The sequence below is a fragment of the Grus americana genome, chromosome 2 (genome assembly GCF_028858705.1).
Source record: "Grus americana isolate bGruAme1 chromosome 2, bGruAme1.mat, whole genome shotgun sequence".
NCBI classification, from domain to species: Eukaryota; Metazoa; Chordata; class Aves; order Gruiformes; family Gruidae; genus Grus; species Grus americana.
Genome location: NC_072853.1, coordinates 1,598,110 through 1,613,740, shown reverse-complemented (window position 1 = coordinate 1,613,740; position 15,631 = coordinate 1,598,110). Strand labels below are relative to the sequence as shown.

Sequence of the window (15,631 nt, the reverse complement as noted above, 5' to 3'; positions counted from 1 at the left end):
GAGGGTTTTTTTTAGGAAAACACCAAGTGAAAAACCATCCTTTCTGGGAAAGGGGGGGGGGGGTAAAAGTTATAATAATTAAAACCCCTGAAAGATTTGGGGAGCACAGCAGCTCCTCTGCCAGCATTAGCAGCTCCTCGAGGAGATGTTTGTGCAGCATCGTGGAAAAAAAAAAAAAAAGAGCAAAACAACGCTCCGACCGGGCATCCCACTCTTTATTTACATATCAAAACACACAGGTTAATAAAAGACATTTAGTATCAACGGAGACGACGAAGTTTTTATTAAAAAACACCTCCCTGTACACACACTGGGGTATGAGTGCAGCCCCGGACGGGGGGGACCTGCTGGTCCCTGCGATGGCTGGGGGGACGCTGGGGACGCGGCCGCCCCGAACTGGTCTCCAAGTGGCACTAACACCCCCCCCCCCCAGCTGCCGGTTCAGCATCCTTAAACAGGAGCCCGGGGAAGTGACGGGCATTAATGACATCGCGCCTTTGGTGGCACGCCATGTCCCGGTCACCCGAGCCAGGCGATAAATCCCCCACCATGAGCCAGGCGGGCAGGGGGGGAGCACCCCAGCCTGCAGACGAGGGGGGTGGGGGTGATAACAAGACCCCGTCACGGGGTGCACGCACCCATGGGTGCTCACCTGGGGAAGGGAAACCCCCCGGGGGGACCAACGCTGCCCGGCCACGGGAGCGAAACCGCAGCCGTCAGCCCCTTGCCGGAGCCGCAACGCACCTGAGCCCGCAGCATCGCGGGGGCTCCGTTGCCCACCCCACTGCCGAGCACACCTGGGTGCTGGGTCCCCAGGGAGCCCCAGCGCTCACCCACGGGCTTGTCGTCGCCTTTTCCCCTCAAGGCTTTGCCTGAAGGTGCTGCGGTTGAGGGGCAGTGGATGGACAAATCCTGCCACCCCACATGGCTCTCAGCACCTCTTGGAAAGGGGAGATCCTGCAGCTGTCCCCAAAATCGCATCCACGTGGGGGGAACAGCATCCACCATCCCGAAATTCCCATGGAAATTGTACCCACGGATGCAAAAACCCATCGTGCCGGCTGCTGCACAGCTGGCGCTACTCGGCTCAGCACAATGCTCCCCCCGTGCTTTGCTCCTGCCTGGATCTGGAGTGACTCCCAAAAAAACCCCAAAAGAGGTGGTCCCATCCCCTGCTGGGACGGGGAGAGGTGGGTGTCAAGGTGCAACTAGAAAATCCTGATGTGCTGCAGGACCATTTGGTGTGAGCTCAGTGCTGCTCCCAGCACCCATTTCCACTACGGATGCTCTCGGCACACAGCTCCGCTCCAAGAAATCTCCTCCCAAAATCAAGGGGATGGAGCGGGATGGATGCAGGTGGGCTCCTGGGACAGGGAGGTCAGGGCTGAGCCGTGCGGGGGCTTTACGCCCCATTACATCCCGCCATGGTGACTTGCGACCACCGGCCACGCTTGTCCCCGATATAGTGGCTGACCTGGATGCGGGCACGTCGTGTGATGGCATTAAGCTCCTCAGGTCCCCATGTCACCTTGTGTCCGGGACGGCAGCGGAGCCGCAATCTGTGAGAAGAGTGATGGGCATGGGAGCCTCTTCCCAGTCCTGCGAGCATCCAAGGAGCCTGGTGGCAGGACTCACCTTCAATAAACCAGCTGAAAAGATAACTTATTGGCAAATTAAAATATTTCAAACAAAGCTGCTTCCCAACGGGACTGGGCGGCACTTCCTCACGCTGCCACCAGGCTCCTTGCCAAAAATGATGTCCCGGAAAAAAACAAGAGGAGAAGGGGGTGCCACATCCGGCCGTGGCGTCCTGAGGTAGGTGCCAGGTCGTGCCCGGCTCTGCGGTTCCTGAGCTGATCGGCTGCCACAGGAGTTGGGTCTTGCTCACAGCCGTGGCTTGATCTGCAGACGTTTGCCTGGAAGGAGGAAAGGAAAAGGTAATGGTGGAAGGTGGGTGACAAACATCTGGACACCCCCGGGCTTCTCCTTGCCCGGTTGTGGTGGGTTAACGCACCGGAGATGGGTACGTGCACCGGGGATGCGGGTGGTCCTCTGGCCCGGCAGTGCCCGACCCCGATAGCACCCACCGGCCTCACCTCTGCCACCCTCCTCGAGACGGGCGTTTTCGGAGTCCTGGGAGGATGCCAGTGGCAAAGTCCTCTTCCATTTGGTGCTTCCTGGGAGCAGAAAGGAAAAAAAAGAGGAGAAAGTCATCGAGGTCGGTACGAGTCACCACAGAAATCCCTCGGGATGTGGGTGGAGGAGTATCCCGTGCTTCTCTGCGGCTCCTGCAGCCCCGTCACTTCACACTTCAACAGCAGCAGGAGTAAAAGCTGCCCCAGAAGGCTCGGTATTGCCAATGAGAAGGAATAATTAGTGAACAAACAGAGAAAAATAAACGACTCCACCTAATTGCATCCCGCGCCTCCCATCCCGAAGCCCACAGCAACGGTTGTGGCTCCCCCACCACCCTGCCAGCCCGCGGGTGGGACACGGGTCCCCACCTTGCTGCCCTTTCGCGGCAGAGTTGGTCCCTTTGTGGTGGGGACGCGTCTCCCTGCGAGCCCAGAGCCAACGTCCTCCTTGGCCATAGCTGGGATGGAGGTGGCCAAATCCCTGATGGAGGTTCCCCAAATCCCTGAGCATCCTCAGCCCTCTGCAAGCGGCACAGGATGGAGACACTCACAGGTCCCTTCCCACCGCAGAGCAGCGAGTCTACTGCAAAATCCCCAAGTTATGAGTGAGAAAGAAAATAAAAAGCAGCCAAACCTTCAAAGTGCAGCACAAGGTGAACATCACGACCTGCTTTGAGGCCGGAGCAGGGAAGAGCAGAGCATCGGCAAGCAAGAGGTTAACTCACGCTCGGTGCTCTGGCCATGCCGGTGAAACGTTTGGGGACTAAACCTGTCAGCCACCCCCAACATCCCCCCCCAAGATGCTCCGGATGATGATTTCTGCTTGCTGGAGCACTCTGCCTCCCCCAAAGAGGGTCCCAGACGCTCGTATAAAGCAAAGCCCCCTGAAGTGCCTCTGGGAGGTGACTTCTTTGCAGGATGAGTCCAGGCACATCCCATGGACCAGGGTGGATGGCATGAAGTCCTCCTCCATTTCAACCACAATGCTGGACGTGACTTTCTCCTATTTTCCCTCCCTGAACGGTGCGGAGAGGTGGTTACAGACTAAGAGGTGGGCAGGAGCGTGGTGGCCACCTGGGCAAGGAGAAGACACTGAGATGAATGTGGATGGGAAAAGGAGGAGGTTTCCCAGAAAAAAGTTCCAAAAGCTTGTTGAGCAATGAGGTTTAGTGGGAAAAGTCCCTTCTTGCTTGGGATTACAGGAGGTGGAGAAGGTCATGGAGGAGCTGGAGGGAATCCAGGCCAAACCCCATCCAGATGCAGATGTTCTGGATGAACTGCACACAACTTCCCCATGTTTCTCCAAAAACTCAGTGCTGGTGCTCCGCATCGCACTTCCCAACGATGATGCTCAACGGGGAGGTGGGGCCATGGGCACCTTTGAGCAGCCTTGGGGCAGGGGACGCAGGAGGGGGCAGGACCCCAAGCAACATCTGACAATGGGGAGCCACCAAGAGTTTTTCCTTCCTTTTAAACTTGGGTAAACAAACTTGCTCGGAGTCTAAGCCACCGTGGCAGTGATACATAGCTTTTGAGCTAATTTATGTAAAATAAAGAGGGCTCATTTAGCACCTTTCCACCCTTAATATAACACCCATACATCAGAGGGCTGCACGGCAGCCACGAAGGACTCGGCTATTAGTCACCGGTGACGCAGCCGAATTCGACTTTGGGGAACGGCAACACCGAGCAGACGCCCATTGCACCCTGCTCAGCCTCTGACCACCCTCCTCATCTTCCAGCTGACCCCGGGTATCCCTTTCGGTATCGAGCCAGATGGTTTTTCCAGCCTGGGATTTCCAAATCTCACTTCGGTTGCTGTAATTAGGGTCCAGCAGAGCTGCTGCCCATCAACCCCAAGGGGTCAAAATCAGCATCGGCTCATTCCTGCCCTGCCAGCGACTGCGGCCCCGGTCCAACAAGAACAGTGGAAACGGCTCAATTCCCCCCCGAGGAAACATCATTAGCTAATATCCATGCAGCGGCACGAAACCCAGGCTTTGCAATTCAAAGCAAATATGATTACAGAAGTAGAAATATAGATTTCTTTTTTGGGGGAGGAAAAAAAAACCAAGGTGATTTTTAAATCGACCGTAATTAGCTTCCTGACTTTGGTAGGGGGTTGCACGGAGTTGAGATGCTTTCAGAGCATCCACGACTAATTTCAAAAAATCGAGGAGGGCAAAAGTGAAATAAAACCAAAATAGATTGTAAAAGGACTAAACCGGTCCAGTTTCTTGGATGGAGGGAGATGCTGCTCCCGGAAAGGCCGGGGCAGCAGATGCTTCACCTCATGGGGAGCAGCTGGGGACGGGTGAATGCCGCATCCCAAAACACCCCGTCACGAAAGCCAGAGGTGGCGGGGGGGGACGACCTGGGGAAAACGGGGGTGTCACTTAACCCACCCCAGCAAACGAAAATATATTTTCCGCTTTTGTGCATGGGAGATCCTGCAAATGGCGTGATCAATCTTGGGTTGCATCTCGCGCGCCTTCACTCTCTCCCCCTCCTTTCTCCTCTGCATTTCGGCAGCCACGCAATCCATCTTCCAGGAACCAGGTATATAATTTCTAGTTAGCAAAAGCCGGGCTAAGAAACCCCTTTTTCATTACGATGATTGAACTGCTTCCAAAGAGAAGAACCGGGGCTGGATCACGAGCTCTCCGTCGAAAGCCGGGCGGCTTTTGCTGAGCTTGTCAGCCTCGCCGGAGAATTAGGACTTCCAGCGCTCTTCCTCCTGATGAAAATCAACATTTATTTTGCCTAAGCCTAAGAAGGTGTCAGGCAGATGGAGAAACTTGCCACTCTTCGCAAGGAGAAGGGAGAGAAAAGAAGGAAATCTAATAGAAATATATTATCAAGTCCGAGGAGTGGACAGTGCAGTAAATCACGCTTCAGGTGGCACCATTATATTTTTCAATAAAACCTGGCCTTCCCCCAGACGCTGCCGAGTCGAGCTGCTCCAGCTGCACCCGACGGGAAAGTTAAAATTTGTTTCATCCAGATGCTGATACAGGGGGATTTAAAGGGATTTAAAGGTGGGGAATCCCCTTGGATGGGGGATAAAAGGAGGTGGGTCTGGTCCTTGTCCCCAAATCCTCTCCTTACCCACCGTTCCTGATCGCAGAGGGTTTAAAAATTGCTTTTCTCCCCAAACTGCGAGGGCGGGAGGCAGGTGGAGATGCCCCCCATCACGGGTGGAAGATGCCCAAGCCCCAAAGCCAGGGGATACAGGGGAAGATGACTCGCTTGCGGCTTTCCAAACTCCGCCATCTGACTATAAAAAGCTTTGCTGGAGGGAAGGCTGGTCCTATTGATGTTTTCCCTTCCCGACCAACCTCCAGCCCGACGGGATGTTTGATCTCCATCGCTCTCCTGATGCTGCTGAGGGGTTTCATCTTCCCCCGCATCCCTCCAGGCAGGGGCCTGAGAGCTTCCCTAAGAGCCAGCCCCGTGGGAAACGGTCCCGAATAAAAAAAAAAATAATCCCATCCCCGAAGGAGAGTGGGCTAACGAGGTGGCTGCAATTATCAGCTGTTTTAACGGCCAACCAGCTAACGCTCCGGTTATTAACACAGCGAAGGGGATGCAAAAGTTTCCACCCGATGGCTCGAAGCGCCGAGATGCATCCCAGCATCTCCCTGCCGGATGCTCGATGTTTAACGCCAAGAGGAGAAATCCCCCAAAGTCCACATGCACTTTTTTCCCCCCCATTCCCAAAGGAAAAATATCCCTTAACCCTTTCCCAGAGACTGAATCTGCTTTGGAAACGGCTTTTCCTTTTGCAGCGAAAGCGCTCGTCTGAATCAGCTCCCAGAGAAAACTTAGGTTGGGAGTTGCCTTTTTTAAAGAAATTAAAATTATTATTTTTTAATAAAGCCCGAGAACAGAAGGTGGGATGGAAAGGCCAGCGGCAAGGGCTAAGCCCTAGAATTTTCCATAAATGATTTTTCACATGGAAAAAGCAGCCAGAGGACTGGATCTCCTCAGCTCAATCCTACACTAAATCCATCCGGTGAGACAACCTGCACCAAAACCTCACCCTGCTGCTGTTCCACCCAAACCTTCTGCCCCTCAAGAGGGAAATTTCAAGGCCGGGATGTTGGCAGAAGCTTTTTCCAGGAGGAAAAGTGCTCAGATTATTTTTTCCTTCCTAATCAGGATGTCTGAAGCGGGGATGTGCTGGGGGAAATGTCCTGCCACTGCCCGGCAGTGCCCATCTCCTGCCATGCTTGCAGAGCAGGACATCTGTGCCAGGATGTCCCCTCCATGTCTCTTCTCCTTAATTCCTTCTTTTTTGGAGGAAAAAAGACATGAGAAAGACAGCCACAAGCTGCAGCTGTGGGAGAGGGGCTTCATCCGGTTGCAGGCATGGCAGAGATGCTTTGTGGTCTGGTGGTACACGTTGACATGGCCGTGATGGATGTATGGTGAACACCACGCCTGTCTTTTACTGGTGAGCTGAAGCTTATCCAGAAGAAGACAGGATTTTACTGTCTCGGAGGGCTCTTCCATCTCCAGTTTTCAGGTCACTAAATAACTCAGGGGGGCAACAACAGGGCTGCGCAGTGGCAGTGGTCGGAAGGAGAGGGGTCTTCAAAAACCCTGAACCAAGTCTAAAAGCCCTGCTCTCCAGACCCTCCATCGCAGGCGGACAAGACCCTAAAAATGGGTAAAAAAATTAGTATGAATGAAGCAGATTTCTGTCCTGGCAAAGGAGTGAGACTTGGCAGGTCTGAAAGTCGCCTGCAAATCGATCAGGGAAGAGGATTGGAAACGTGCAGGCGGCTCGGTCCAGGCGGAAAGTAAATCAGAGAAGAGGATTTTCGACGGCCTTTTGTGGGCTAAGAAGCGATGATTCTGATTCCGAGCGAGAGCCCAATTACAAAAAGTCACAGCACTCATCGGGTTTACTGGAAGTTTCAACTAAATTGGCCACTTTGCAATAAGAAAATTAAACGTTAGTGAATTTTCTGACTTTTGGACCTTCTCAGAGCCACCAAGACAGAAGGAGATCCAACCGCAGCCTTCAACAACATCCATGTTATCTGCAGCATGCCAAAGTCTGATGGTACCCCAAGCCTGATGGTGTCCCGCAGCAGGATCAGGGCTTTCGTAGGGGATGGAGATGGAAGGATGGAGGGATGGAGGCAAGGCCTACCAGATGTAAGGCATCCCTGCACAGGGATGGGCAAGGTCCACCAGGGAGTCCCCTTGGTGAGGTCCACCAGCCTAAGTACCAACCCATCTGTCTCTCCAGGCTGCTAAGGAAGGACCCACAACCAAGAAGATGTCTGAAACCAGTATCCAGGGTGGATGAAAGCAACCTAAACCTCCTCTACTGCAGGGACCCCCCCACCAAACAGCCCCTAAACCCGTAAAGATCTGCTGACTCAGGAGGAGAAGATGCAATTGCTAACGACCCGAGCAGATCCGGCCCATTAACAGGAAACCAATTAGACTGATACGCGGTGCCCTGCTCGAGGGATGGGTGCAGCCCCGCTACCTGCAGCTCGATAGATTTTTGCATCAGAAGAAGCAATTCTATTAGAGGTTTGTTAATTCAGTTATGAAAGAGTTTTGATGCTCTCTAATTAAACTCTCCCTGCATGCCCGACGGAGCGTGCGTTGACTGGGGGAGGGAAGCATCCACCTGCAGCAGGATGAGACAGCAAAGGTAGGGAGATCAGAGTGTGCACAAAAGCATCCCATCGCCACCTGCCAGCTGCATGGATCACCCTCTCCATGACAAGAAAGGTCTCCAAAGTGCCAGGAGAAGAACCGGGAAGGTACCACGAAGGTCCACACTGCCCCAGAGCCCTCCTGACTGATGAGCCATGAGACAGGGAGGGTTCAGAGGTACCATCAGGAAGGAAGATGGAGATTTCCTGCTCCTGCTAAATTATCCTACGAGAGCAGAAGACCTCAGGGGAAGGCAGTGATGGGAAGGCTGATTTAAGGACAACAAGGTCCATCAAGCACACTCCTAACTCCCTTTTCCTTTCCCTGCAGACTTCGGGGCTTGGTGTCCTCATGTCCTTCCTCTCTTTAGTTTGTCCTTGTCCCTCTGGTATCATCTGCTGAGGATCTGGGAGGTCCTGTAACTCCCATGAGCTTTCCCCATGACCATCAACATGCCTTCGCCTACTCTTGCTGTCTCCTAAGAAGTTCTGCCAAGGGACACACCCCCACGCACGTGTCCTTGACTTCTCAGCCATCACCAACATAGACATGATGAGCTGGACCTTAATGTTGAGACTGGACAGGTTTAAGCAGGAGGTTGGACTCGATGACCTCCCCGGGTCCCTTCTGTCCTATAATCCTAAGAGTTGGACTTGGACCTGAAAATGACCCAGGGCTGCAGGGGAAGGAAGATGACTGTGGCATGGTCATCCCATACACACTGGTGGCATCTCCACAAGGACTGAGGAAAAGGTCCTGCCACGTGGATCCTGAGTTGACTGGCCACCGGAGCAGAACAAGGGGCCTACAGAGGAACCTGTGGAGAGGGAGAAGCTCTCGCGGCAGAAGCCTTCATGGCATCTGCTCTAGCAGACCTCTGTCACGGAGGGCCCATGGGGCACCAGATTGCTCCACCGCAACACCTCTGCCACGTCAGCGAGCAGATGGCACGTGACATGCAACGGCCTCGGCACTGGCACACGGATGCAGCACCCTGGCAGCCACACACCCATGTGGAGATCATGTAGCTAGCCCCGAAACAAAAAGGAGATGGTTTATCTGCTCCTCTCATGCCTGAAACTCATCCTAGGCTCTCCCTCAGCCCTCCCAGCTGCTTCCACCCCGCAGCTCCCCAAGCCACCTGCAAAACACCAACAGAGCTCCAGAGCTCTTGCTAATTAGGAGAGTATGTCAAATGGGGAAACCGAGGCACACAGAGGTCAAACACCACTCTCCTGCTAAAATCCCTGTTCCTATAAAGACTTCAGTTGCTGCTCTTGCCTGCAGAGGCTAAAATTACTGTGACTGAAGATCTCAGATGATCTGCAACCATTTCCCAGCAGTCTGATCCACCCCAGGGACCCATGAGGGGACCAGAAGCAGCCCTGTGGAGCCATCTGGCTCTCTGCAAGTGAAAAGCCACATGGGAATAACCCAAGGCAAAGCAGCTCTCAGCCCATCGGCCCCCTCACTCTTCCCAACCTGGTGGATGACCAAGCCAGGCATACATCACAGCGCCGCTGAGGTGTCACAAGCCACCTCACCATCCACTGTCCCGCAGCCCTTATTGGATGGGTCACTGATCTGGCTCCACAGGCTGCTAAGCTTCTTGCTGCTGTGAGCACCCAGGAGGCATGGAGCAAGCAGGGGTAGAGCAGAATCAAGGAATTATTGCCAACCTTTGGGTGCTCCATCAAGAACTTCAAGCAGGTTCCTCAAAAGTTGGGAAGCCCAGGAAAGAGCTTCTCCAGCACCTAGGCCAGACTCTGGGGAAGAGAGGTCCATTCCAGTGACCAACTCTCCAAGAAAGGCCTGACAACAGTTGGCCATAACACCCCCACCAGCAGTGGGGGAGACCCATCAGGACCCTGCTCAGAAAGGGGGTGATGTCAATGAGAAGTCAATGGAGGGAACCTGGAGAAGGAATATATAGAGGAGGAGCAGAAAGGAAGGAAGACTGTGTAGGATAGAACAGATTCCTTCAGCCAAGTCATAGGAGATCCAGAACCCATGGAGGAGGCCTCACCTGAAGAAGAGGCCATGGAGGTGGACCAGCTGCAGGTGCAGCCATTGGCCCATGACTTCATCATGGCCAAGGTCCTTTCCAAAAAGAGGCAACAACCCCTGCCAGGAAAGCCAAGACCTCTGCTACCCACCAGTCAAGACTCAAGATCCTCAGAGAAGTCCAAGATGGCTCGGATGCCTCCTGAAGGTAACTGGGATGGAAGAGACAAAACTGGGGGGTGATTCTGTCTGAAGAAGAGAAGACTAATGGGGAATTGCTGTATTGCTGTCTTCAACTACCTTCAACTGTGCTCAGATAATCTCTGTCTTCATTCACCTAAAGGTGGTTGAAGATGGAGCCAGAATCTCCATGGAGGTGCACAAGGGATAATGGATCGATATAAGAAAACTATATAAAAAATTGTTCCCCCAGATAAACAAAAGGCCTCAGATTTGTCATGAAGTCTGAGTTCAGCACTGAGGTCTGCACTAAATGCTTCATTAGCAGTGCTTTTCAGGATCGGGCTAATTTAGTAGCACTATCAAAATATCCAGCACTTGCAAGACCACACCTGGAGTTCTGTGGGCTCCCCAGTACAGGACATGGACATACTGGAGTGAGTTCAGTGGAGGCCACCAAGGTGGTCAGGGTTGGAGCAATGGATGTTTGTGGCCACACAGAGAAACCTGTTCCCTGTATTTTATCCACAAAAACGTTTCCTCCATGACCCTACCAAGAGGAACAAACTGCACCAACCAAGTCCCACCAGGGTCAAAGCTGACAGCAAATGCCAGCTCCCATTATCCTGGGACAACCCCCTTCATCCCTAACCACACAGATGCTCTTTGGAAGGCTCCAGGGCATCTTCTGCCACCGGCTCACATCGATCAAAAGGGTTGGTTTCCTCACCTGGCTGCTGAAATAAGTTTTGGATCAAAGAGCTGGTGGCAGAAGTAGTGTTAAAGGAGATGCTGCAGGCAATGGAGACCCCACGGGACCCTCGGCACAGCCGAGGAGGACCAGACGCATCCACATGGAAGGCTGGCAGCACCGGCTTTCTCTTAAATTCCAGGAGCTGGGAATGGTTGGACCAGGATCTGGCACCAAGAGGTGGCCCATCCCCACAGTCTCATGCCCCGTTGGAGGCAGCTCTCAAGCTCGGGTCCAGCCCAGCGGAGAAAGGAGGGGGATTTGTGTTTTCAAAGTTATTCCTCCAGAAGTGAAAGCTGTAAACAAACCCAGAAGCGCTGCACCTCCACGAATTCCTCCAAAGCCAAAGCGTTTGAGCGTGCTCAGCGGAGCCGTTAAAAAAGACTGTAGCGAGCATCTTCCATTAACGTTACGACCGTGAAATATGACAATAAAATGATAGCCGTATGGTCGCAAATTTGCAGCCCGCCGAGTTGCTAGAGGTTTATCGTCACTCAAACGTGCAGAGAGCTGTAAAATGTTTACAGAAAGGGTCGTTTGCAGCTATAAAATCCTCTTTTCTCTCCTAAACAAGGCTGAGTGGAGCCATTTACAAACCCCTGAATGTTCATCGGGGGAGAGGGGAACATCTGTTCTCTCCAGGAGTTTTCAGTGATCTTCTCGAACAAATTAACTAAAATGGGTGCTTTCTAATTAAATTAGCACTCGATTGGAATGGTTTGCATTGGTGCGCTTGCTTACAATTAGCGCGGGGAGGCCAGTTAGGCTCCAGCACAGGCTATTTAACTGGAAGGTGAAATATGGAAAAGCCCATTACCTGGAAACGGGTGTCAGAGGGGTAGGGGAGCCCGTGCTCCCTCCAGCTCTGCCCTCCCGGATGGAGAACACAACGAGGTGAAGGATGGAATGCCACCAAGCCCACCCTTCCCGGTCGGGATGCTTGGCTGGAAGTGGTTTGCTCTCCCCGTGCCGCACGGATGGGCTTTTCGGAGGATGCTCGGAAAGCACCAGCCCTCTCAAATTATTCCTCCGACCCCAAATTACAAGGCTCCTCTTGCAGGTTGGGAACCCTCCCCATAGGACAACAGCAGCAGACTCAACATCACACGTGCAGACCACATCACTCCTTTCCAGTCCTCTTTTTCTATATCCCAAGACCAGAGGCTGCAGACCCCCGCCGAGACCCAGCAGCCTGATGCTGTTGCCCATGCTGGTCCTTAAAGGTCATCTCCAAACCTCGCTCCATCCCTCCCACACATGGAGCCGGCATTTTTCTTCGTTCCTCCTGCATTTGCCAGTATTAAAAGGGCATTTTCTCAAATTGTGACTGTTTAACCAGGCAATTCAGCTCACTCCGTAATAATAACCTGTCCTCCTCCTTATTTACTAACCCACCAATTTGTGTGTCACCTGCAGGCTTTACAAGCAGAAACCAAGTATTATCCTTGGTACAAAGGCTGCAGCGGGGAAGACGTACCCCCCCAAACCCCACTGCAGACACCAGCTACCACCTAGAGCTATGCAAGGACTCATCCTGACCACCAGCTCAGCTCAAAACAGCACCTCAGCTTCCTAAGTCCTGGTGATTTGGTCACCATGAAACATTTGGCCCTTTAGCAGCATCAATGGCCTCATCCTGTGTCCTCCTGAGATGATGGCTCATTAGTGGTCAGGCCTCCTTTTCTCTTATTAGGTTATAGGGGTTCCCAGCTGCTGCTGTGCCCCCAAGCCCCTTCGTTTGTGTGTTGAGACGAGACTTTAATTACCGAGCGCACCTCAACACCAGGCATGGGCAAACGCGGGCACCGAACAACATGCTCACGCCCGGACTCACCGCGCACAATCGCTGCATCCCTTTGGCATGGAAACCGCTTCATCATCAGATGATTTTACAGCCATCTGCAATTTCTGCCCGGTTTTCCTTTCCTACGGATCCTCCAGCATCTGCTTTCCCGATGCCACATGCTCCCCAGGCAAAGGCGAAGGAGCACGGAGGGATGCGTGCCCCAACCCTGACCCGCTAGCTCCCCGCTAGCCTCCCTCCCGACATCCCCGGACTAAACCAACTCCTTCTACTCATCCTCCCACCCAAAATGCCTGGAAATCGTCCTCCCCTGAACGTGCAAACCGGAGTTAAGAGGAAAAGGATGCCCTCGTTGCCAGGATGATGCTTCTGCCCTCTCAGCTAAGTTATTCCAGGCTGCCAAGTGCAATCCAAGGCGTTTCAACAGCTTTCTTGTCCGCGGATTAATCGATCTGTCTTCATCGCAGAGATAAAAAAACCCGATTAAGCCGCTGCTTTGGGAGCACTTCCCTGGCCCCACCGCCGAGATCAAAAGGGAGTTGAACCAGGGCCAAGGAGAGGGAAGGAGGGAGGCGTGCGGGGGGAAGAAATCCCTGGAAAGGGAAGCTGAGTGCTTTACCCTGCGTCACGGAGAGGAGCTTTCCCAGCCAGAACAGTCCCTCGCTGTCTCCACCGCGACGCAGTTCGACAGCGCACGCGCTCGCCTGTGACTTCAGGAATATGTTGTTAATCCTGGGAATTTTCTTTCCGACAGCGTTAAGGCATCTAAACCCTTCCTGGCTCAAAGCGCTTCGTGGTCGAGCCAGGCAAAGCCTTGCAGATCCTCGGCACCCGCTTACGGATGACCGGGCAAACGCCCCAGCCCAGCTTTTGGCACTGAATTCATCCCTTCTCCCAGTGGGATCCTGCTCTGGCTGCACGCTCAATCAGAAGAGGCATGGGATCGAAGACGGGGAGGGATGCTCCAGCCCTTCGGTTCATACAGAGCCACGTCTTGTGCCAGCCGAGCTGGTGGTGGTGATTTCATCATTACTGCCACAAAATATTTTGATTTCCGAGCCAGACGCTGTCCCCCTTTCTGTGATGGTGCTCAGGAGATGCAGCTGCTGCACGTCCCTCCGGTGAAGGACGGGAGATGAAAAGCAAAGCGTGAAGCATTGTCCGGACAAAAACCTCCCACCCAGCACTGAGAAGGACCAGGCACGACCTCTGCCTTGCCACCTCCATCACCTCTGCTCCTGCGGACGCATCCCCAGAGCGCAGCGAAGTCCTGTCCCATCCCACAGAGCTGTTGGTGATTAAGGGATTTTCCAGCGCAGGAGCTTAATTAGGAGAGGAGGAACTAAGGAAAAAGTCAGAGAAGCAGAAATGCAGCTAACCTCCATCACGAGCCGCTTTGCAGATAAAAAAAGACATTTCTTCTCATCGCTTCAACAATTTTCTCCTCCTTTTTTTTTTTCCCCACAGTCAGTTCAGTTTTAAACAGTTGAAACATTTCCCTGAACTTTTCCAAAACTAAAAAAAAAAAAGTCAAGGCAGAAACTCATTGCTCTCGCATGTCAGAATTCATAAGAAGTTTTGCTCATCCTAGAACTGCATTTTCCAAAAATTTTACTAACTTCTAAAGCCTATTCCCCTGCCTTTTATTAAAAGAGCAAAGCAGATCACCTCAGACTAATGCAGCTCTTCCTTCGAACTTGCAAGCTGCAAACACTCCATCCCACCTCCCAGCAGGGATGTTTTTATTTCAAAGCTTCGAAGCTATTTCACACCGGGAAATACGTGCGATGGACGGTCCAGAGGTCCTTCTGCAGGTCCAGCGATAAAGCAGAGCATCGCTGCATCCCTCTGGAACACCCTCCTGCTGGGGACTGCTGGCGGCTCCGTCACAGGAACGAGACTGGATTCATCATCGGATAATTTATAGGGTAAGGAAGAAGGAACCGATGATATAACATGAGGACAAAATCCTACCACGTGGTTTCGGGAGCAGAACCAGGGGCTCGTGCCCCCCCAGAGATGCAAATCCCGGTTGCTATCCCAGTTTGAGCTCGCAGCGTAACTGGTTTGGTGACTCGCAAGGAACACCGATCCCACCAAGACCCACGGAGAGCAGCAGGTGGGATAACTCTCCTGCTCGGTGAATCGGAGCAGCTCGGAGCACGCGTGAGCAAAAGCAGAGCAAGCGCTTCCTACCTGGCTCATCCTCCGGCTCGTCCTCGTCCTTCTCCACTTCGCAGTCCTGGTCACCAGGGGATGCTGAGGACTGGAGGGAGATGAAGGACGGCAGCTTTTGCAGCTTGCTGCTTGGTGAGGTGTCCATCTCTTTCCAAAACTTTACATCTTGCTCCGCACTGGAGGGTCCGGGCATTTCTCCATCATCGTGGAGCTGAGCTGGATCATTCCTTCAGGAGGCACATGGGAAAAATAATAAGGAAAAATAAAATTATCCCACTTGGCAATGCTGGGCATGGCATCACATGCAATGGAAGAGGCTGGGTGAACCACCAGAGCCACACACAGAGGCTCTCCGGGCTCCATCCCAGGCTGCCACGTATCTCCGATTTCCCGGGAGCCAGCTCAGATTCAGCCAGAGTTTCTCACTCCCCAGCTGGATTCCCTGCCCTGCACTTCCCTGCAGCTCTCAGATGCTCACGGAGGTGCTGGGCTCCCCTTCGGGTGCCGGACAGGCAGAGCGAGAGGAGGAGAGGGGAGATGGAGGGTGTAGGCAGCAGGGATGGCTCGAAGATGCCCCGCTGGGCTTGGCTCAGCCCCAGCCCTGCTGCCCTCCTCCGAGCCCAGCTAATGTGACACTCCAGACCGTTCGACATCTCCGATGATGGTGCCAATAAAGGAAAAAAAAAAAACCAAACCCCTCCCGAGCAGCTTCCAAGTTCGGGAGTGCTCCCTTCCCTGCGGAGGATGCCAGGAAGGGAGGGGGGTGCCTCCCCGCCGCCCAGCCCTGTGCTCATACCTCCTTACCTAAAAAGAGCAAGGAGCTATTTTACACCTCGTTCACACCGGGGACGTGAGCTGGGTGTCATTCCAAGGCTCTTCTGTCATCCGGGATAAGTT

At 53.4% G+C, this 15,631-nt stretch overlaps 1 protein-coding gene across 2 annotated transcripts in view; it reads right to left on the bottom strand.

Moving 5' to 3' along the window:
* Positions 1–258: 258 nt before the first annotated feature.
* Positions 259–15,631, bottom strand: part of ZC3H3 (zinc finger CCCH-type containing 3) — a 182,624-nt gene continuing 167,251 nt past the window's right edge. For both annotated transcript variants that reach the window (XM_054815362.1, XM_054815363.1), the window contains exons 11-13: positions 14,753–14,961; positions 2,097–2,177; positions 259–1,916 (exon numbers count right to left, since the gene is read on the bottom strand). In XM_054815362.1, coding sequence (XP_054671337.1) covers positions 1,885–1,916; positions 2,097–2,177; positions 14,753–14,961 — 322 coding nt within the window. In that variant the 3' untranslated portion in view covers positions 259–1,884. The remainder of the gene's footprint in view (positions 1,917–2,096; positions 2,178–14,752; positions 14,962–15,631) is intronic.